Below are 23,221 nucleotides of genomic sequence, written 5' to 3' on the forward strand. Positions count from 1 at the left end.
ATACCAGCCCTTCCCAGATACTGCAGGTAGGGGGTCTGTGTTTCCAGATGGAACATATGCAGTTCCTAAGGAAGCTTAGAGGACCTTAAAATTCTGTTAGGAAAAAATAGTCTGTATGTACCACAACCCCCATTTCCTCATAGATTGAAGCCCTAACCTCCAGAACTTGAGAATGTAACTGTATTTGTATATAGGTCCTTTACACAGGTAACTGAGTAGAAATCAAGTCATATGGATGGGCCCTAATCTAGTTTGACTGATGTCCTACAAGAAGAGATTAGGGGACACACACACACACACACACACACACACACACAATCAACCATGTGAAGACACAGGAGAGGATGGCCTTAGGAAAAAACCAACCCTGCTAATCTTATATGGTAGATGAACAGAGGTGCCAGCAGTCCTGTTGGCCTGAAGTTTTGTCCTAGTTGGAGTGAGGAATGGTTCAGGATTTAGTGTGGAATTTTGGAAGTGGAGACACCAATAGGGAACTTGGTAAGCTTATCACATGTCACAAGTTGATCCAAAGCATTTACACACATACATGGCAAAGGCCAGATGGGTTCCAGCCATTTCACACTCCAGCCAGCAACACACATGTGTATGCAGAGGACATGAAAGAAGTCCCAACAGGATGTGAAGGCTGAGATAGACCTGGAAGTGACCTGAGGTCAGATGGTGTGCCCTGGCCCAGGCCTCCATCCATCAATAGACAGTGGAAGCCTCATTGGCTCAGAGCATAATCTGACCAAGCTTTGGCTAAATCTACACTGGGAAGCCAGGTGTCTCTGTTTATTGGGCAAAATAAATAAAAGAAAAAAATTTCATACTGGGTAATTTATAAAGAACAAAAATTTATTTCCCAAAGTTCTGGCTGGAAAGTCCAAGATAAAGACATCAGGTCCAGTGTCTGGTGAGGTCTTAGCTTCCAATATGGTACCTTGTTGCTGTGCCCTGCAGAGGGAGAGAACACTCGGTCCTCACATGGAGGAAGGGAGAGAAGGGAAGGGCAAAAAGGGGGCCTGGCTAGTTGACCTCCTGCCCTTCTATAAAGTCACTAATCCCATCCATGAGGGCAGAGCTCTCATGGCCTAATCACCTCTTACAGGCCCTACTTCTTAATACCATGGCATTAGGGATTAAATTCCAACATGAATCAGTCTCCCTATTGTTATCTGAGGAGGGACAGACAACAAGTACTTCTGAAGGTCACAAAGACTGACCTAGCCATGGAATTATAGATTATCATTCCCTGACACTTGATCACCACATCAGTTAGGCTCCTATATACTAAAGAGATCAGAACAGGAAGAACTGCAAGACTAAGACCCTATTTAAGAAGTCTCTAGGAGGCTGGGGTGTGGCTCAGCAGTAAATTCTAGCATGTCTGAGGTAAAGTCTTTAGGGAAATCCACAGGCATTACAGGAGGCAAAAGCAATACCATGAGGGGGAACTTTGTCTCTGCCGCCTACATCTATGCCAAATGGTAATCACAGCCTAACTCTAGATAGATAAAACATAAAACCTCATTTTCTAATGGCCTATTTACCTGTTCATTTTACCCAATATATCATATCTAACTTTCAACAAAAAAATTACAGTCTGAAGAGGCAAAGCAAACATCGGACGGAGCCAGACTTAGATACGGAAGAGATAGACGACGTGCAAAAAATAAATGGGTGATAGAAGCAGATAGGTGGGAACTGTAATTAAGAATCCAGGGAAATGATAGAAATCAAAAACATTCTAACAAGCCAGGTACAGTGGCACACACCTGTAGTCCCAGTGACTTAGAAGGCTGAGGCAGGAGGATTGCAAGTTCAAAGCCAGCCTCAGTAACTTAGCGAGGTCCTGAGCAACTCAGCAAGACCCTATCTGAAAATTAAAGAAAGACTGGGGATGTGGCTCAGTTGGTAAGTGCCCCTGGTACAAACAAACAAACAAAAACTACTCTAACATAAATCAGTAATGAAGGACTTGTTAGTGGACTGGGCACAGCTAAGCAAAGAGTCAAGTGATTTTGAAGGTAAGTTTCAGAAACTTCTGGAACTGAAAAAGAGGAATGAACAAAACGGAACAGAATACCCAAGAACTTTGGGACAACTGCAAGAGATGTAGCATACATGCAATGGGAAGTCAGAAGAACTAGTGATTGGCAAAAATTGGTGACAAAAATTGGTCTTAGAGGACACCAAGGAGGATAAATACAAAACAAACAAACAACAAAAATCTACACCTACGCATATAGTTTTCAAACTGCAGAAAACCAAAGACAAAGAGAAAACTTTGAAACAAGCCAGAGAGGGAAAACACCTTATCTACAGAGGAACACAGATGAAAATTACATCAGACTTCTCTATAGGAACCATACAAGCAAGAAATAGAGCAAAATATTTAAAGGTTTTCAAAGGAAGAAAAACTATCCATCTAGAATTTTACCTCCATTGAAATTATCCTTCACAAGTGAAAGACTTTCTCATATAAAAAGAAATTTAGGAAATTTGACTCCGTAGGCATGACTTGCAGGATATATTGAAGCTCTTCAGAGAGAAGAGAAATAATATAGGTCTGCCAGGCCTGGTGGCGCACACCTGTAATCTCAGTGGCTTGGGAGGCTGAGGCAGGAGGATTGCAGGTTTGAAGCCTGCTTTAGCAACTTAGTGAGGCTGTAAAAACCTATGGAGACCCTGTCTCAAGATAAAAAATAAATGGGCTAGGGATATGGCTCAGTGGTTGAAGTGTCCTTGGTACCAAAAATAAATAAACAAACAAATAAATAAATAAAATACAAGTCTGAAACGTGGTTCTACACGAAGGGAAGCATTTATAATAAATAAGCTAGTAAAGGAATAAATGAAAGTAAAGTGAAAATCGTTTCTTACTCTTAGTGATTGCTCAAAATAATAATAATAATAATGTTTTTAATGATTATAGGTCATGGATAGGTGAATGATAGCAACATTAAGAGTAACAGGAGTGAGAAACGATTGTGTTATGTACAATACTTGCCCTGCCTGGGAAGTGATAATGTTAGTTAAAAATAGACTCGGATTAGCTTTAAATGTATGTTGAAAATTCCAAGACAAATACTAATTTTTAAAAAAGTACAATTGGTATACCAATAGAGAAAAGGAATTGAACTCATAAAATGTTCAAAAGCAGAGAGCAGAAATGACTGAAGCACACAAAGAAAGAATGAGGACAATAAACAGTTAAAATAAGTAGGTCTTCATCTAACTACAGCAATAATTACTTTAAATGAGAATGGTTTAAATATACCAATTAAAAGACTGTCAGAGTGAATTAAAAATAAACAATCCCCAACCATATGTTGTCATAAGTAACCCACCTTAAAAGTAGGGATACAAATAGATTAAAAGTAACAGGATAAGCTCCCCACTAGTACTAGGAAGCTAGTACTTAAAACACAAAACAAAATATGCAATGGCAAGGGATGAGGATATGGAGAAATTGGAATCTTTGGATATTGGTAGTGGAAGTGTTAAATGGTGCACTGCACTGGAAAACAATTTGGCAATTCCTCAGAAAGTAAAAATAGTTACCATATGTTTCAGGATTTTCATTTGTGGGTATATACTTCAAGGAGTTGAAAGCAAGGACTCAAGCATATAGTTCTAGACCAGTGTCCACTAACAGACAAATAAATAAATCAACAAAAATGTGGTGTATACATACAATCAAATACTATTCAGCCTTTAAAAGTCATGAGATTCTGATCCATGATACAGCATGGGTGAACCTTGAAGACAAAAAAGGTCAACTATTGTATGATTCTATTCATATGTGAAACTACTGGAGGGAAATCCTTAGAAAAAAGGAAGTAGAATAGAGATTACCAGTGGCAGTGGAGGGAGGAAAGGATTAGTGTTCAATGGGTGCAGAGTTTCTGTTTAGGATGACTCAAAGTTCTATAAATTGATGGTAGTGTTAACTTGCACAACATTGTGAAAGTACTGAAGAGCACTGAATTATATACTTAAAAATTGTTAGAATGGTAGAGTTTGTGTTATATATATTTTACCACATATAGAAGTGAGGGAGATGCAGAAAGATATACCTTGCTAGCAAAAGAAAATTAAGAGTGGTTGTATTAATTTCAGATACACTACAGAACAAAGAAAAATTTCAGGAATAAATAGGATTCAGTTGTCTAAGAAGACATACCAACTTGTATGCATCTAGCACAGAGTACCAAATATGTGAGGTAAAAACTAACAGAAATATAAGTAAAATTAGATGAATCAGCTGTTATGGTTGGAGACTTTAACACCCCTCTAACTGTAGTGGACACAGCCAGGAAGTGCACTGTATTGGTCATGGTTCTCCAGGGAAACAGAACCAATAACAGTGTGTGTGGTGGTGGTGGGGGGAAGGTGTTTAAGGAATTGGCTCATGATTATGGAGGCCGACAAATCCAAAATCTGCGCAGTGGGTCAACAGGCCTCAGACCCATGAGTTATTCATGTCCCAAGTCTGTGCTGCTGCATTCCCTCTTGCTCTGAGGAAGTCAGAATTTTTGTTCTACTCATGCTTTCAACTGATTGGAAGAGGCCCAGACACTCTGTGGAGGGCAGCGTATTTATTAAAAGTCCACCAATTTAAATACTAATGTCATTCAACATACCCTTACACCCAGTGTTACAGTTTGTCCCCCAAAGGCTCATGTGGTGAAAGCGTGGTCCCCAACTGGTGGTACTGTTAGAAGGTGTGGAAACTTAAGGAGATAGGCCTATTTGGAGGGAGTAGTCCATGAAGGAACATCCTTGCATCTTGTCCCTGGCTCCGTTCCCCAGTCCCTGTAATGAATGTCATGGGGTCAGCAGCTTTTCTCTACCATGTCCTCCCTCCATTATAGACTGCCTCACCATAGGCCCAGAAATGGTGGATCCAAGTGACCGTGGACTGAAACTGTGAGCCAAAATAAATCTTTCCTTAGGTATTCTGTCCCCATGACAGAAAGCTGACTGGCAGACCCAGAATAATGTTTGACTATATATCTGGACACTATGACTCAACTTTAACATAAAATTAATCATCACAGATTAGCTTCACTAATTTATCAATCTACTGGATTGAATTAGTGTCTGTAGAATACTTCATCTAACAAAATAGAGTATGCATTCTTCTCAGGCTCACATAGAACATTCATCAAGATAGACCACATTCTGGGGTTACCTTCACAAATTTAAAAGACCAGAAATACGTAATACGCTCTCTCACCATAATGGAACTACGTGTCAGAAGTAAAAAACCTACCAGAATTATTTGCAATTAGATTTAGACAAAGATTTTTTTTAAAGATGTGATACCAAAAAGATAAACTGTAAAGGAAAACTGTTAAATGGCTTCATTAAAATGAAACATGTTGTGATTCCAAAGAAAACATTGAGAGGATGAAGATGAACCACTTACTGGGAAAAATATTTGCTCATTGTATATCTGATAAATGACTTACCTTCAAAATGTACAAGGAAATCCTATAACTCAATAATGAGGAGACAAAGGTTGAAATAAATGCTCAGAACTTGCTTTGCAAAGGGTGTTGGTTACTGTCACTTGTTTGGCAGAGATTCAAAGGCAGGCAGAAGAGTGGAAAGGGCTTAGCCATGGGGCGCAGGGACTCTAGTGAGCCCTGATGTGAAGCTGTTGCCTAGGAAACTGGAGGCAGCTGAACCACATGTGATGGGTTAGGTAGGCGCATCTGGCTTTCTGTGGTGGGTCCTCCACTGGAAGCTGGGACAAAAATTAGGGAAGCTGTCAGTCATTGATCAAGTCCTGGCCAATTCAGGCTAATTATTACAAAAGTTAATGGGTAGCTTCCTGGATTATCATAGAAGTTGTCACTTCAGATTTGACCTATAGGTGACTGCTCTCCTGGGCTGGTTACTGTAGATAAGGGGATAGTTTCCCGGGCAGGTCACTACAGGCAGTGGGTCAAAGTTCCATTTTTGTATATTCAGTCTCACAAGCAACTCAATTTAAAATTGGGTTAAATATTTGAATAGACATTTCAGCAAAGAAAACATAAATGGCTAATACATCATGCTGGTAAAGCTGCTAGCAACCAGAATCCCTATAAATTGCTGGTCAGAATGTAAAATTGTATAGCACCAATGATACAAACTTATCAGAATAGTTTGGCAGTTTCTGAAAGAGACAAGCATTATAAGACCCAGGAAATTTATTCTTAGAATTCTTCTCAAGAGAAATCAACATGACATTCATTCAGAGGCTTGTACGTGAATGTATATGACATTATTATTCATGATAGCCAATGAATGGAGAAATTCAATTGCCTGTCAACTGATGGATGTGTAAAACACAATGTGGTATGAATACTAGTTGGTTGAAACAAACAAACAAACAGAAAAAGCTGTAGCATGTATGAACATCAAAAGTATGCAGTGGAAAAAAAAAAGCATTGAAACTATCCACCTGAGGCTTGAGGATCTCCTTGGCTCCTAGCAGCCAATCCTGACATTCTGACTCCTGCCCTCAGTTTAGTGGCCACTTCTCAAAGCAGTGGCTCTGAGAAGGAAGGCAGCACTAGTTGACAAACTTTCTCTGAAACTGCAGCCTCATGGCTCTTCAAAATCAAGGTTATTGTCCTTTTTCTGATCCAGGAGGTACTTTAGAAGGAGACTGGGGGATCAGGCTTCCTCTTTTCCCAGTTGTAACTACAGTACTGGTCCCTATCACCCGGATATCACTCCTTTCACCTTAAGGTTGAGACACTTATGCCCATTAGGGTGCTTTTGGTTACGAGTAACTGAACTCTGGCTTCAGTCAAGAAAATCTGTGTATGTATTTGAATCTTCACAAGGCAGTCTACCTCCAAGAGCAGCTTGTTCAGGGTTATGGCCTGCTGAGGTCTGGATAAGTGTTCCCCAAAGGCCCAGGTGTTAAAGGCTTGGTCCCCGTGGTGACCCTGTTGGGAAATTGTAGAGTCGTGGAGCTGGGGTCCTGTGGGAGGTCCTTGTGTGTCCTCAAAGGGATTGTGTGACCCTAGCCCTTTCTTCCTTCTCTTTTGCTTCCTGACTGATGAGGTGAACAGTTTTTCTTTGCCATTTGCTCTTGCCACATGTGCTGCCTCTCCACAGGCTCAAAGCAAAGGAGAGCAACTGGTCATGGCCTGGAACCCCCAAAACTGTGAGCCAAAATAAACTTTTTAAAAATCATCTCAGGTATTTTGTTATGGTAATAGGATGCTAACACATGACCCTATGGCTGCTCAGTTCTCTGCCCTCCTCTCCACATAGCTTCATGCTGAGGATGGAAAAGTTACAAACTGGCTTCCGGAGCTACTCTGGTCTCACATGGCACATTATCCAAGAAGACAGCTCCTTTCTCTCCATCCATAAGACATAGTTCTGGCTTGACTTGGGTTGCTTGTCTAACAGGATCAGGGAATGCCATGTGGAGAGTGGCCCATGGCTGAGGCTAATGTGAGTCCCCTCAAGGAGCTGGGATGGGATCATTTCTTTCCAAATGCCATGACTGCTACCTGGTAGTTTCAAAGGGAAGTGATGTGCGGGGGGTGGAAGCACTATGTCCCCTCCATCAACCCTGCAAGCCTCCAGTTTACCTGGGAATGCAGGCCACAGGCTGAAAGGGCCTCACCAACCCTCTGGTTTTGGATAGGTGAGTTTCATCCTAAGAGTGTTCTTTCTTTAGGTGCTTTCTGCAGCCCATGTGGACAGAGCTCACATCAACAGTTTTCTCCAAGTGCCCTAATCCTGCAGGTGTCAGGTACATGAACTGTATCCCAGTGGACAACAGGCAACAGTTCAGCAAGGAGACTGAGATTCTAATTCTTTCTAACTCCTCTGAGCCTCAGTATCCTCGGAAAATGGAGACGCCATGTATGTCTGCAGTGTAAGAAGACAGACCCTTAAAGCCAGGATGCCTAGCTTAGGACCTCTACCGTCACTTACTTGTGAGAATGTGAGCAGATGACTCAATGTATCGTCCTCAGTTTCTTCACCAACAAATGGGACAGCTATGGTGCCAACCTCATAAGGTTGTATAAGAACTAAATAAATAGTGTAGGTAACCAGCTTCAAAAAGCACCTGCCTGGGGTTGGAGTTGTAGCTCAGTAGTAGAGCACTTGCCTAGTTTGTGTGAGGCACTGGGTTCAATTCTTAGCACCTGATACAAATAAATAAAAAAAAAGATCCAGAAACAACTAAAAAAAATAAATAAATAAAAGCACCTGCCTGGGTATGCCCCATGCAAGTCACCTGTTACTACTGTTGTACTTCTCAAAGTGGGGTGCTCAGCAGCACCACCTGGGAAAATGTTACAAATGTATATTCTCACTCACCGGATCTGGTCCCAGGTAACCACACATCTGTTTTCTGTTGGGGAATGGGATTTTGCTTGTGTTCCTTTTGTTCTGCATAATGATTCAGAGTTTAGCCTGCTCTTTAATGCTCTGAGATTCATAAGAGTGTAGTGTATACTCTAAAAATGCTATTATCAGAGGCCGCGCTCTACACACTGTCTTGCACCTGGAGGTCTTTCTTGCCACCTCGGATCTCTCCACCTTTCCTTCAAATGTATCCCCCATCCTGCACCACAGGATGACCTGTCCCCAGCTGATGGCTTGGAGGTAGTTTCCAGTTTGCCTATAGAAACCTCTACAGGGCACGCCTCTGATGTGTACTTTGGCATGTGTGTCTGTCGGTGCAGTGGGCTTAACCTTGGTGCCACAACTCTGGTGTAAGAAAGTCCTAATCCTACTGTGTTGTGGTTGGATGCTCATCTGTTCCCTGTCTCCATACCCTGGGGAACAAGAATTCAATCCCTTCCTTGCAAGGGTGGCCCAGCCCAGGGTACTAACCTAAGGGGTTTCTAGTGGTCACTGCTAAGCCCTGCTGCTGCCTATTGGGGTTTGTGCCATTTTACTCTTGGTCGGGGGCCTGGCTAGTGCTGGTTCTTCCTCCTTGGGGAACTGTGTGGTCATGTCAAAATGTACATTAAATCTTATCTCCCATCTTACAGTTCTTCCACCACTTCTCGTTGAACTTGGAGAAAACCCCCACTTCCCCTTCTGTTCTGCCTTCCCCTGTGTCTGCCTCTAGGGATCTCAGGCTTGTGCCTTCCTTGGGGCCTTGGACTTGCTCCTCCCTCTCCCTAAAGGTCTTTTCTCTTGGTCTCTTCTCATCAGCCTTAAGTTCATCCCCTGTCCCCCATCATAGCTCCTAGTCATCCCCTCTCTAAGATAATATGCATTACCTCCCTGCCCTGGGCCTGAATCAAGTGAATTGGACTTTCCTTCCTGGGAATGTGTGTAAGTGGTGGCTCCCTCAGGGGACATCTGTTCAGAGACATTTTTGGTTGTCACAACTGTGGTGGGGGTGCTAATAGGCAAATATCAAGGATGCTGCTCACATTTTATACTTTTCAGGGTTCTCCAGAGAAAGAGAACCAATAGACTGTGTGATTTATTATCACACAGTCAGGGCGTGACAAGTTCCAGAATCTGCAGGGTGAGTTAGCAGCCTAGAAGCTGGGGGAAGCTGGCCATGTATCCCAGTCCAAAGACTGGCAGGTGGAGACTCAGTAAGAGCCAAGAAAAAGGCATGTCCCAGTTTGAAGGCTGGAGGCAGGGGTTATTCCCCTACTCAGGAGAAGGTCAGCCTTTCTGTTGCATTTGGGCCTTCAAATTGGTGGCTGTAGCCTCTCTAAATTAGGGAGGGCCATTGGTTTTACTCAGTGCTGTGGACTGAAGGTGGTGCCCCGCCCCTAATTAATATGTTGAAATCCTAATCCCCAGGGTTATGGTGGTATTAGAGTTGGGAGCTTGGGAAGGTGATTAAGTCACGGGGCAGGAACCTCATGAATGGGATCAGTGCCCTTATGACAGCATCAAAGGAGCTTGTTCACCCGGGTCTGCTAATTGAGGACACATGGAAGGTGCTGTCTATGGGGAACAGGCCCTTACCAGTCTGCCAGCCCCTTAATCTTGAACTTTCAGCCTCCAGGACTATGAGAAGTAAATTTCTGTTGTTTATAAGCCACCAGCAACACAAATGAATAAGACAACTATTCTGCTGGTTCAAACACCAATTTCATCCTGAAACACCTTCACAGGCACATACAGAATAATGCTTGATCAGATGTCTTGGTACCCCATAACTATCACACCAGAACCCAGAACACAACCCACAACAACCTTCCACAATTCTCCAGCCCAAATGTCAGAAGAATTGAGACAGAAACCCTAGTAGGGTTTATCTTGATCCAAAGACATATCTAGAATAAATTCCTAGGAGATGGTTTTTGCATACTTTTAAATTTTATTTTGTTGCTGGGGATTAAACCCAGGGTCTTGCATATACAAGGTGAATACCATCACTGAGCTACATCCCCAGCCTCTGTGTAATTATATTTTAATAGATGTTGCCAAATTGTCCCCCAGAAACACTGCACCTGGTGAGATGACACATCATAGTGCAGAAAAGAATGTACTGTTTTTTCATGGCCCCACTAGCTCCTGTATTATGAGGTATTTATGCTTGAACAATTTTTCTCATCAGAAAACTGTGGAACCAACTCTTTGGTCAGTGAGTCAGGGACTCTGTAGCCTTCTAGGATTGACTGTTTTCTAATTATTTTTATAATACAACTTTCTGGCTGCTGGGTGGTGAAGCAGGTTGACATTCTTGAGAACTGTGAGTCATTTATGCATGTAAGGGCTTATCATAAGGGACTTGGCTGGCGCCAGGGGAGGACATCCTTTCCCTGGAGCAGGGGCTCATAAGAGAAAGAGGGAGCCAGGTTCTAGGCATCCTCGTGGGAGTATACTGGGCAGGGAGGTCCCTTGGGAGCAGCCCTAAGCCAGCCACTGCATTCCTGTCTTCTGTGCAGCCCCACCCCCAGCTTCTATCCCAGGGGACTATTGTTTCTCCCTTTTGGTCCTGCAAACAGGGGCATCTTCCTGGAGCCAAGTGGACTGAATCTGGTAAATTCTAGTTCCCAGGCAGCATTGTCAGGTTGTTGGCCCCAGTTCTTGCCTGGCAATATTGTGGGGTATTTCCATGACATTGGTGTAGGCTGGCGCCTGCCTGTTTATTCCTCTACCTTTGGGTACCTCCCAGCTGCTTTCTGGCAGGCTGGCCCCATTGCCTGGAAACCCCACCGGGGTAGCTTCAGGGTTCTGGCATTTGCCTTGCACATATGAATGGTGACACATTCCTGCAGTTTCTCTTAGGAACCAAGATGGCCATGAATCCCACTAGTCAAGCCTGCCCTGCACCATCGTCTAGCTCTTAGTCATTGTTACCCAAAGCACTTGTATAACCCAGTGACTCAAGGAAGTTTGCGTCTGTCTGGGACCCACCATCACTGTTCCCATCTATCCTCCCAAAAGCTCTTGAAGGTGCCTCCCTTGCCACTCCTGCAGGCAGCTGGCTTGCCTTTGTCTGCCTCTCCCACAGGTTTCTGGCCAGGTTTCTTGGTGCTTCCTGCTGTCTTCTCCAGTACCCTGGAGCTTTGCTCTGTACCACCTCTTCCTGTACCATCAAGCCATGTTCAAGGACTGGGACCCTCTATTTTATTAAGCCTTGTCTTGTGACTATTCTCTGCCTTGACAGTGGGTCCCAGTCTGACCTCATTAGTGGTACCCTGTGGCCAGTTCCAAGCCAAGGATTGTTGTGGTGTTTCCTGATCCTTCTCAGGAACTATGTGGGGAATGAAAAGAAAAGGGTACCCTGCCTGGCACACATGAGGTTGGTTCCGCTGTATTGGATACACCAATTCTAAAAGAGACATAAGCGTCTCTTTTAGAATTGGTGTATCCAAGCCAGGGAAATAACGCCATGATGTCTCAGGGATCCCCTTCCACCCCAACCTGCAGTGCTATAGAGCTAGTTTCTCCCCAGTAATGGTCTCTTTCAAAGTCCAGTCAGTCCCTAACAGACACCTCCTACTCTCCCTGGCCTTGCCTGTTAGGACTCTCACCCCATGAATTCTCCCTCCTTAGCATTTGCTGTTTATTGAAACTGAGCTCAAAGACTTCTTTGAAAGTTCCATTGACAACTCTCCAGCCAGGGTTTGGAGGATTGTATAGACTCACTGTCCCATACTCTGGCATCAGCAAAGCATCGGGGCATAAACATGTGCCCCTAAGGCAAGATAATTTATTTTACTATTATTAGTATTTTGTACCAAGGATTGAACCCAGGGGCCACTTAACCACTGAGCCATGTCACCAGCTCATTTTATTTTTTGGGACAAGATCTCTCTAAGTCACTTAGAGTCTCACAAAGTTACTGAGGCTGGCTTTGAACTCTCATCCTCCTGCCTCAGCCTTCTGAGCCGCTGGAATTACAGGCATGTGCCACTGCTCCCAGCACCTCATTTGTTTTTGATATATGAGAAGTAAAACGTTACAAATGCCACTGAGTTCCCTATGTATCTCCCAGCCTCACCCCTTGTACAAAATCAGGGTCCTGAATTCAGGGTTTATCAATGGGCCGTATATTGTTATTCTTTGGCTATGTGCCAGAGACATGATAAGATGTCAAGTTGCAGGAGTCTACTCCATATATGAATGAAATCACACTACACATACCCTTCTGAAAAGTTTTTTTCTCAGCTTTATATTTCTGATTCATCCCATTGATAAATAAGGACCAAGTGCATTTATTTTAACTGTTGTGTGATCTTTTGGCGAATCCACTGTAATGCAATTCATTGATTTCTCCTGTTGATGGACATTTAAGTCATTTATTAAGAGAGTACTGCTGTTCTTGTTTCCTTCTATACATGTGGAAAGAGACTTGTTAGGGCACATACCAGGAGGGAGATGTCCTAGCACCTGGCAGCCTTAGGTTACTACATTGTCCAATCAAGTCTTCATGTCTTAAACAGCCCTACCTGAAGAGATCCTGTTACCCGTTTCCTCTTAAGCCTGGGCCATAGTCAAAGACACTGTAATTTTTACCAGTCGGACAGGCATGGGATAGTACTTCTCTGATACATAAGCATCTCTTTTAGAATTGGTGGATTTAATTTGCATTTTGCCTGGTTACTAGTGCAGATCAGATCATTTCACATTTTTGTTGGGCATTTTGGCTTCCCCTTTTGTGAATTTCTTGCTTCAACTTTGTGACCATTTTTCTCTTTAGCTCAGTGTCTACTTGATTTCTAGGAGTTCTTTATATATTTTTCTAATTAAAAAATTATTTTATTCAAGTTGGGTGCAGTGTTGCAATGCCTGTCATTCCAGTGACTTGGGAGGCTGGGGTAGAGGAATCACAACTGAGACCCTGTCTCAAAATAAAAAAGTGGGGCTGGGGTGTAGCTCAGGGATAAAATGCTTGCCTAGCATGTCCAAGGCCCTGGGTTTAATCCCAACACCACCAAAATAAATAAATGAAGATAAATATGATAAGGATGAAACCTGATTAAAAAAAATAAAAAGGGCTGGGGATGCAGCTCAGTGGTAGAGCACCTCAGATTCAACCCATAGTACCCAAAATATTTTATTCATTTTGTTTATTTATAGATGTTATTTTTAGAGCAGTTTAAGGTTCACAGAAAATACAAGTGGAAAGTACATAAAGTTCTCACCCCACCCCCTGCCTGGGAACAAATTCCCCCACCATCAACATACCCCACCAAAGGGTACATTTGTTACAACTATGAACCTACATGGACACATCATTACCACTCACTGCAGTAAGTTCATTCTTGGTGGTGTACATTCTATAGGTTTGGAAGAATGTATAATGGCATGTATCCACCATTATAGTATCATATAGAAAAGCTTTCCTTCCTCCCATCAATCCCTGGCAACTGCTGATCTTTTTTACTGTCTCCATAATTTTGCCTTTTTCATGTCATAGGTTTGGAATTATACATTATGTAACCTTTTCAATCTGGCTTCTTTCCCTTGGCAATAAGCATTTAAGATTCCTCCATGTCTTTTTTTTTTTTAAACATCACTTAAAAATTTTTGTTCTAATTAGTTATACATGACAGGAGAATGTATTTTGACACATTGTATATAAATGGAGCATAACTTCTCATTCTTCTGGCTGTACATGATACTGAGTCACACCAGAAGTGTAATCATACATGTACATAGGGTAATTTTGTCTGTCTCATTCTACCATCCTTCCCATTCCCACTGCTCCCCGCCTCAACTCCCCTCTGCATAATCCAAAGTTCCTTCATTCTTCCCTTAACCCCCCACCCCCCCACACCTACTATGGATCAGCATCCGCTTATCAGAGAAAACATTTGTTGATCTTTGTTTTTTGGGGGATTGGCTTATTTTACTTAGCATGATATTCTCTAGTTCCATCCATTTACCTACATAATTTCATTCTTCTTTAAGGCTAAGTAATAGTCCACTGTGTACGTGTACCACATTTTCTTTATCCATTTTTTTATACCATATGAATGGCTTTCATGGCTTGGTAGCTCAGTTCTTTAAACAGCACTGAATAATATTGCATTGTATGGCCATACCAGTTTGCTTATCCACTTAGCTACTGAAGAAGACCACCAGGTTGCTTCCAAGTTATGTCAGTTATGAGTAAAGCTGCAGTCAATAGATGTGAGAGGACATAGGTTTTCATCTCAATTGGGTAAACACCAAGGAGCACAAAGGCTTGATCATATATTAAGACCATATTTTGGGGCTGGGGTTGTAGCTCAGTGGTAGAATGCATGCCTCGCATGCATGAGGCACTGGGTTCGATCCTCAGCACCACATAAAAATAAATAAATAAAAGATGTTGTACCCATCTACAACTAAATATATATATATATATATATATATATATATATATATATATATACACACACACACACACACACTATATTTACTTTTCTAAGAAGTACAAAACTTGTAAACTGGCCAGACCATTTTGCATTACTATCTCAGCCATGATTGGGAAATCCTGTTATTCCACCTCTTCTACAGCACTAGGTGTTGGTGTCTGCCAGTTATGTATTTTCTTTGGTGATATGTCTTGTCAGATCTTTTGCCATTTTTTAATTGGGTTGTTTTCTTATTGTTGAATTATAAGAATTCTTAATAGATTCTGGAATGCAATCCTTTATCAGAATGTCTTTGATAAATATTTTCCCCTACTCTGACTGGCCTTCTCATTCTCTTGACAGTGTCTCTTATAGCAGATTTTAATTTTAATCAAGTTTATCTTTTTGGTTATTGCTATCATAGGTGTGCCTTTGGCATTTTATTTGAAAGTTATTGCCAATCTCAAGATTACCAATGGTTCTCTTGTTACTTTCTATGAGTGTTTATAGTTTTGGTTTTACATTTTGGTCTGTGATCCATTTTTGGTTTATTTTTGTGAAAATGTAAGCTCTGTATCAAATTTTAAAAATAGTTTTGCATAGATTGGTTTCAGTTGTTCCAACTGAAAAGGTGGGCATTCATTGAAAAGGTGGGTATTCCCTTTGCTTATATCTTCTGGAAGAGAATGTAAGATTGGAATAATCTCTTCCTCAGATGTTTGGTACAATTCAACAGTGAACCCATCTGAGCCTGCCACTTTCTGTTTTAGAAGGTTATTAGTTACCAATTCACTTTCTTTGATAATTATATATTTCTTTCCATGTGAATTTTGGCAGGTTTTTTTTTTTTTTTTGAGGTATTGTTCCATTTATTCTAGATTATCAAGTTTGTGTGCACAAGATTGTTCATAATATTTCCTTATTAACCTTTTAATGTCCCTTCTTTCATTTCTAATATATGTCCTCTCTCACTATTATCACAATATTTTAATATTGTGTCTTCTCTTTTTTTTTCTTATTAAGCCTCATTAGAGGCTTATTGATTTTATTAATCTTTTCAATGAATCAGCTTTTGATTTCATTGATATTTCTCTTGATCTCCTAGGAATTTCCAATGTCATTGATTTCTACTGGAATTTTTATTATATTTATTTTCTCCTGTTTACTTTGGATTTAATTTGCTCTTCAAATTCTTAAGTTTCCTAAGTGGAAACTTATTGATTTTTAGAACTTTCTTCCTGACAAAACAGAATAGAATATACAATCCTTCTCAAGGAATACATTGCCTTGGGCAATGAGTAAATGCTGGGTTGAGTTTACTGGAGGATGCTAACTTTATATTGAATCTTATGTTTTCTAGAGAATTAAGATTTTTATTCTCTGTGGGTAATCTGTAACATGTAAAATTCTTTGCAACAGATCATCAATACATTTTCCCCCCAATACTGGGGATTGAACTCAGGGGTGCTTTAGTACTGAGCTACATCCTGAGCCCTTGGGTCTTGCTAAGTTGCTCAGGCTGGCTTTGAACTTTGATCCTCCTGCCTATCCTCCTGATTTAACAGGTGTGTGCCACTGTGCCTGGCCAAAGATACTTTTACATTTCTTCATTTAAAACAGTTGAAGCCATCAGGAGTTGGTGGGGAGCAGGTGTCAGTGGCCCAGATACTTAACCAATAACCATCAGGCACCTATCTCATCCCCTACTGCTCTGTTACAGCTGCTGTTGTCATCAGTCAGGGCTCCAAGCATATCTCTAGAAGCAGAGGAGACCTCAACTCAGATGTCCCAGGTGTCTGACCCTGTCATAAAAGAGAATTTAAAGGCACATAGTACAGTTCAATGGTAGAGTGATTGCCTAGTAAGTACAAGGCCTTAGTTTGATCTCCAACACTTAAAAAAAAAATTCTGTTGGCTTTTGACAGTTTACTAATAATGTGTTTCAGTGTGGATCTCTTTGATTTCATCCTATTTGGAGTTCTTTGAGCTTTTGAATGTTTATATTCATATCTTTAATCAAGTTTGTGAATATTTTGGGGAACATCAGCTTTTCTGGAACAAGTGCATGACTGCCTACCATGAGGTTGTGGGGTCAAGGATGAGAAGTTACTGTTAAGCCAATGCCTAAAATTGACCAACATTAACTGCAATTGACCATCTACGCCTGCCTGTGGAGTTTCCTCTTCAGTATCCTCTAGAGTTCTAGCAGGTTCTGCCAGTACAATTGTTGTCTAGGTGGGAAGATGGATTCCTGTTACTTCCTAATCTGCCACTTTCCCAGAATCCCATCTCCTTCTCTCTCTCTCACTCACACACACACACACAAACAAACAACAACAACAAAAAAAACCTTAAATGCAAAAACAAAAGTTCTACATGCTAATGGGATACTCCTTTACTTTTGAAGGATAATTTTGCTGCATACAGGTTTTTCTTTTTTTAAATTTTTTATTTCTTTGGTGTGTACATAATTTTTGTAGATAGCTGAGGCCACCTGGGATCACCGGGAGGTGCCATTGTGCATGGCCATTCAACTGACAGCTACCACTGCTGCCCTAGCACACAGCCAAGTGGCCACACTAGCTCTGCGTGATGAGCAAGTAGGGAAGGAATTGGCCAGCTATGCAGCTCCCTTGATTGTGTGGTTGTCGTTGCAGCAACCGCTGATTTAGCCATTGCTACTCCACTGTTAACACTAATAAGAGCTGGAGCTGATAACACTAAAGGGAACTGTACTTTGCCTTTTCATGATTTCTATCCAAGTTGAGCAAAACAAACAAACGAAAAAACCCTCAGCTGATTGGTAACATCATTAGCAACTACTAAGGGAGTATCCTGAACAAGAGGACCAACAACAGTGGTGATTGGCATGTCTTGCGGATAAGTGGCTGCCAGAATCTTTGCTTCTGTCAACTATGAATGGAGAGTTCTGTCTGGCTCTCCCTGTGTAGCTTTCCCCACCCAAAAAACACCACACCCCTTGTTTGTGTCCTCTATTCTTTCATCACCTTTTCTTCCTCTCATTTCTATTGCTCACCATTTCAGTTTCAGTGTTAAATTTGTGTTGCACAGCAGACATCCAAAGAGACTCCTGACTAAATTTGGAGGGTGGAAGTTGTAATGAAAACCAGATTGAGAAATGAGCAGATAGTAAAGATAGTTAACACTTTTAGGCTATTTGTTCTAGAAATTTTGAGGTAAGAAAATAACTAAAGACAGGTAATAGCTGAGAAGATTTTCAGAATAGATAGTTGAGTCTTTTTAGAGGAAGACAGCAAGGGCAGTTGAAAGGGAGTGAATACCCCAAAGGATGGGATAATTGGTTTTAATGTAAAGCACAGAGAGTCAGACTAGATCTGAAAAGGGACTCTGAGCATTGTGGAAGGCACCAGTTAAAGGAAGGCACCAGTGACCAGTGTCAGGGAGAGATGCTGACAAGTCCAGCAGTCTCCAACCACACCGGTGGCATCTATCTAGAGTTCAGTGGGTCGGTTGTCCACAGAGAATGTAGGAGCAGAGAGGACTGGAGCCAGTGTTGAAAGAGAGCTCCTAAAAAGAGATGAGAGCTAATGAGGGAGAAGAAAGAGAGGTTAAGATGGGTGGGAATACTCAGGGAGAGAGTGGTGAGACCCAGTAGCAAGTCAGGTTGGACATGCAAGGACAGGAGTAGGAGAATCAGATGCAGATGTTTCCCGGGACTGTTTTCAGACAAGTGTAAAAGAAAGGATGTGAAAGGACATCTGAAAGATTGTAGGGAGCCATGGATAGTTTCAAAAAGTATCCATAGCCTGTGGCCAAAGAGTTGTGAGCATGGGCTGCTAGGTAGAATGTGTAGATTTGGTATAGTCTGTCTATGCAAATATCACTATATGTCATGGACAGTGAATATGGAGGACAAGAATGGATTGCACACAAGAGCACTAATGAATCAGCCACATGATTCACAGATGGCAGCTCAAAGAATGGCAGATGGGGAAATATATAACTGTTCTTCATGACGCAGTAGAGTAGGAAAACAAGGAAAAATATTAGCTGGGCACAGGAGAAAAAGTGGTCTACTGGGTAAGAAAAATGAAAAAGAGCAGAGCATATAACTAAGCAGCTAAAAGAGGGGGGATGTTGGGAAGATCAAGGTGGGCACTGCTCCAAAGAAAGTACATCAGGGACCAAGAAGGGAGAGAGCATGGAGAGTACCACTACACTTGCTTCTCATGTTTTTAACCTTTTGGTAAAGTTGTGTCTTCCAAGTTATAGCAGTTCATGGTCAAACTGATATTTATGCATGGTTTCCCTTTAGTGGAAGAATCAGGTCCTATAGGTCATGAGAACAGTCAGTGGGAGATTTTTAATGCCTCCAGGGACCCATAGGGTCAATGCCTGTTGTCAGCTGTAAATAGTTAACGGAAGATAGAGACCTTCATCCTGACTCCTTAAGATTAAGGAGAGGGGCTGGGTTGTGGCTCAGTGGTAGAGCGCTTGCCTAGGCACTGTGTTCAATTCTCAACACCACATATAAATAAATTAATTAAATAAAGGTACATCAACAACTAAAAAAACGTTAAATTAAAAAAAAAAAAAAGATTAAGGAGAGCTGGAGTAGTGGTGCAGGCCTGTCACCCCAAGAGCCTGAGGTAGGAACATTGCAAGTTAAAGGCCAGCCTTGGCAACTTAGTGGGACCCCTTCTCAAAATAAAAGGGCTGGGGATATAGCTCAGTGGTGAAGCCTCCAGTAAGGAGTAGGGGGAAGAAAGGGAGAGATTAAAGAGGATAAAAATCTCGTAAGGGGGAAATGAGATTAGAATACAAAGGGCCTGACCCAACCCAAAAGGTGTTTTTCTGTTTTTCTCCTTTGTTTTCAAAGGTTGTTTTTGCAGTTGGCCAAAGCAACCTGGGACCAATAAGAGCAGGTACCACTTGACTGACAGTCCCCACTGTTGCCCCTGGGGATAGCTACATGGCCTCACCAGTTCTGTGGACAAGGTGTAGGTAGGGTAGGGACGGGATCAGGGCACCACTTATGCCACCTTTGCAGCCCCTGTGCCCATCGTGGCTTTCACTCTTTCTACAGCAACCTACTGCTCAGCAGCTGCTGCGCTGGAGGTCATTTCTCTCGTTGTTGCCACTCCAGAAGCCTTGGTCCAGCCTCTGTGGCTGTCATCAAGGCTGTGGCAACTGCCACTTCAGCTGCAGCCAGTTTAGAGGCATACATGGCACATGGCTGCCATCTTCCCTTTGAACTTGCTGGGAATTTCTCTTCCCCAAACATGAGAGCTGAGTACAGATGGACTTCATACACGTGTAGATCACCATGGTTAGCATTATGGTGCAGACAGTCTGTGGTCACCAGTTGACTGTGCCTGCAGGAGCCACCCTTTTGTCTATATAAGCTCTATTCCTGTCCTCAGGGTGCCAGTCTGATGGCTATAATTCTGAGATCAGAGTGCCAGCATGGTTGGGTTCTGATGAGGGCTGCCTTCTTGCTGGGTACTAATTGCTTCACAGGGGTTCCACCTTCATGACTTTGCAAAAAGTCCACCTCTAAATACCATCACATTGTTGTTTGCCCTTCTGCATAAGAATTTCTGGGGGACCTAAAATTCAGTTCATACACTTCTTATGTAGGAATCCTATCTAATAATACGCATTCAGTCTTTGCTTCCAATATCCACCTGAGGAGGTGATCCAGTATACTCTTGTTCCTGGTTTGGACTTATAAGTTGGGAGTAAAAAGAATCCAGCTTACACTGTCTTAAGCAAAAGATGGAATTCATTGGCTCAGAAGCTTTAAAGCAATCTGGTCAACAAAGTACTTGCTATTTCCCAGCTGTTTCCTGTTGATTCACCTATGCTGCCTGGGACACTACTGGCAGCATAAGCTAATGAGGCTGTTCTGTCAGCCATCTGAAAGTGCTTCTCCCCCTCAGGTCAGTGTAAGCCACAGGAGTGAGCTTCACAGGATCCTGTGTATCACCTCCCTGTACCTCCTGAACCAACCCCTTTATGTAATTTCCAGGGAATGTAATTCCTGGTTGCCTGTGTCAAAGTCACAAGCCCAGCCTTCAGAGTAGGAATTAAGCCCAGGTAAGTCAGATTACATAAACTGAATAGAGGAATGGTGCTTCCCATACAAAGCCTGTGTCGGTGTTTTGAAAAGGAGGGGATGTGGGGCAAAGGCATCAAAACAAAACAAACAAACAAAACAAACAAACAAAAAACACCCAAACCAAAAAACTGATGTCCCCCATTCCTATGGCTGATACTTTGTGATAAACACTCCTCCTTGGGGGGGGGGTGGTGGTGGTGTGGGTGGGGGTGGTGGTAAAGATGTAGAATGTTTCCAGCACCACAGAGGTTTCCTCAAGCAAATATTTTAAGACTTAATGTGGTATTGATACTTAGTATGATTCTGACTCCAGCTCTCCTTTCATGTTTAGGGTCTCCTGGCCTTGTAGGTGTGGGAAGTCAGGCCTTGGTGAACTTTAATGTCTTCTCACTGTCCTGTGCTTGTTCCCTCCACCCCTTTGGGGTCTGTTTACCTCCAGGAGTGGCTATTACTACCATTTCTGAAACTTTCCTGCAGAGGATTCTAAACAGCCTCCCACCTGGCCTCCCCTTTATCCCAAGCTAGAGGAAAAAGAGATGCTTGAAGCTGTTAGATCATTTTCCTGATGATCTAGCGTCATTTCGCTGTTATTCCCAAAGCCTGGCAGGTTCCCAGAGAGGCTCTCAGTAAGCCATTCTCAAGACTAGGTCTGACGGTCCTACTTTTATGAATCACATATCTGCATTGGCTCGATTTTCTTCATATACGTCAACCAAAGCAACCTTTAACATTGCAGCAAACCTAATGCAGATCTGAGAATCCCGTTACTATCCACTAAGCTTTAAAAAGAGTTGCAAAAAATGTAAAACACCATCACTCTTCTTTATTTTCGGGATATGAAATTTATCTACTAATTACATATAATATGTTCGTTTTTAAATTAAAAAATACGGCTAAACATTTGAGGGGAGTACTGGGGAATTAACCCAGGGGCGCTTTACCACGTATTACATTTTCCCCCTTTTGAGACAGGGTCACTAAGTTGCGTAGGCTGTCCTCGAACTTGGGATCCTCCTGCGGCACCTTCCCAAGTCAATGGAACTAGAGGCGTGCGCGACCACGCCGGTCAAACTTCTTGTTTTAATTTAACTATAACCCATATCAGCAAAAGCCTCTGGCCCCTCAATCACTGCTAGGAGCATCAAGTGATCCTGAGACTGAGGACACGTGAGCCTCACAGCGGCTCTGCGAGGCGGTGACATTCTCTCCTCCGCCCTAGGGAATAAGCCTAGGGCCAATTTCCTTCGCCTCACCTCTGTCCCTGGAGGTCCGCGGGCAAAAAGCGTCACCAGGGAAGGGGGGGGGGGTGTCTCTCGCTTTGCCGTGCCATGTTTTCCCGCGTGGAAAGCGAGGATGACAACGTTTTTACCTCACGGGACCCACGGATGCTCTGCGTCTGGTAATCCCGTGAGGGTGCAATGGGTCATATTCCATTCTACAGAAGCGAAAGATGAGGCTCAGAGACGCCAAGCACCTTGCTGGGGTCCCACCGTCAAGCGGTCCGGAGCCCCAAGACGCCAAACGCTGAGACAAGACACTGCCGAGGGGTCCCGGGTGCCGAGCAGCCGCCGGTCATTCTGGCCAGCCTCACATCCGGTGCTCGGGCCGGAAACCTCCCTTCCGGTTCCCAAGACCGCGCTTCGGAAGTGAGTCACTCTGCCAATACTTAAGATGGCCGTTGGCTCATTCACTGCTGCGGTCAAAGAGGTGAAGTGGGCGGGATCCCGGAAGTTGCCCGGCTTGGTCATGGCAGTCTCCGGGGGCGTGGCTTCCGGCGGCCCGCGCCTACGAGTAGCCGTGGAGGAGTCGACCGCAGGCGGCGGCTGACAGGCGCTCCTCCCCAGACTGCGGCCACTGGAGCCGGGCGAGGTGGGTGGCCCCCAGCTCGCGTCCTCACGTCCCGGACTGCGAGGCTCCAGGGCCGCGCCGGGGCATGGAAGAAGGGAAGATGGACGAGAATGAATGGAGGTACCACGGAGAAGGGAACAAGAGCCTGGTGGTGGCCCACGCGCAGGTGAGCTGCAGTCGGGCGGCGCGGTTCAGGGCCTTACCCGAGGGCCCGGGTTTTCGGGGCATCCCCATATCCGCTAGCATCTCCCCATTTTGGGTCCTTCATCCCTCTAGCAACTCTTCAGTTCATTCCCGCATACCCACCAGCACCCTCCGTAGTTCGGTCTCCAGTCATCCCCCAGACCCCATGTCGGTCCCCCATCCCTCTGGATCCCGTCCCCGCTTGGTCCCCGGTCCTGCCTCCAGTGCCACTACCGCCGTTGGGCCCCCGTCCCTTTCAGTTTCCCCCTCTTCTCGGTCCCCC

The 23,221-nt window shown here is 43.3% G+C and overlaps 1 protein-coding gene and 1 long non-coding RNA gene across 3 annotated transcripts in view; one reads left to right on the top strand and one right to left on the bottom strand.

Moving 5' to 3' along the window:
• Positions 1 to 845: 845 nt before the first annotated feature.
• On the bottom strand, positions 846 to 22,511 carry LOC124101625 (uncharacterized). Of its 2 annotated transcripts, none has more exons than XR_006854674.2 (3): positions 22,161 to 22,511; positions 5,484 to 5,761; positions 846 to 4,824 (listed from the first exon to the last, which is right to left on the bottom strand). It is a non-coding gene; the product is annotated as an uncharacterized LOC124101625 (long non-coding RNA). The 2 variants fall into 2 exon arrangements; XR_006854673.2 differs by having other exon boundaries at positions 850 to 960.
• A 165-nt stretch (positions 22,512 to 22,676) lies between these two features.
• Positions 22,677 to 23,221, top strand: part of Ippk (inositol-pentakisphosphate 2-kinase) — a 53,510-nt gene continuing 52,965 nt past the window's right edge. Inside the window, exon 1 of the mRNA XM_046457736.2 lies at positions 22,677 to 22,921. Coding sequence (XP_046313692.1) covers positions 22,841 to 22,921 — 81 coding nt within the window. The 5' untranslated portion in view covers positions 22,677 to 22,840. The remainder of the gene's footprint in view (positions 22,922 to 23,221) is intronic.

Source organism: Marmota monax, unplaced genomic scaffold (genome assembly GCF_021218885.2).
Source record: "Marmota monax isolate L192 unplaced genomic scaffold, Marmota_monax_Labrador192_F-V1.1 WCK01_AAM20220418_F8-fsc00231, whole genome shotgun sequence".
NCBI lineage: Eukaryota > Metazoa > Chordata > Mammalia > Rodentia > Sciuridae > Marmota > Marmota monax.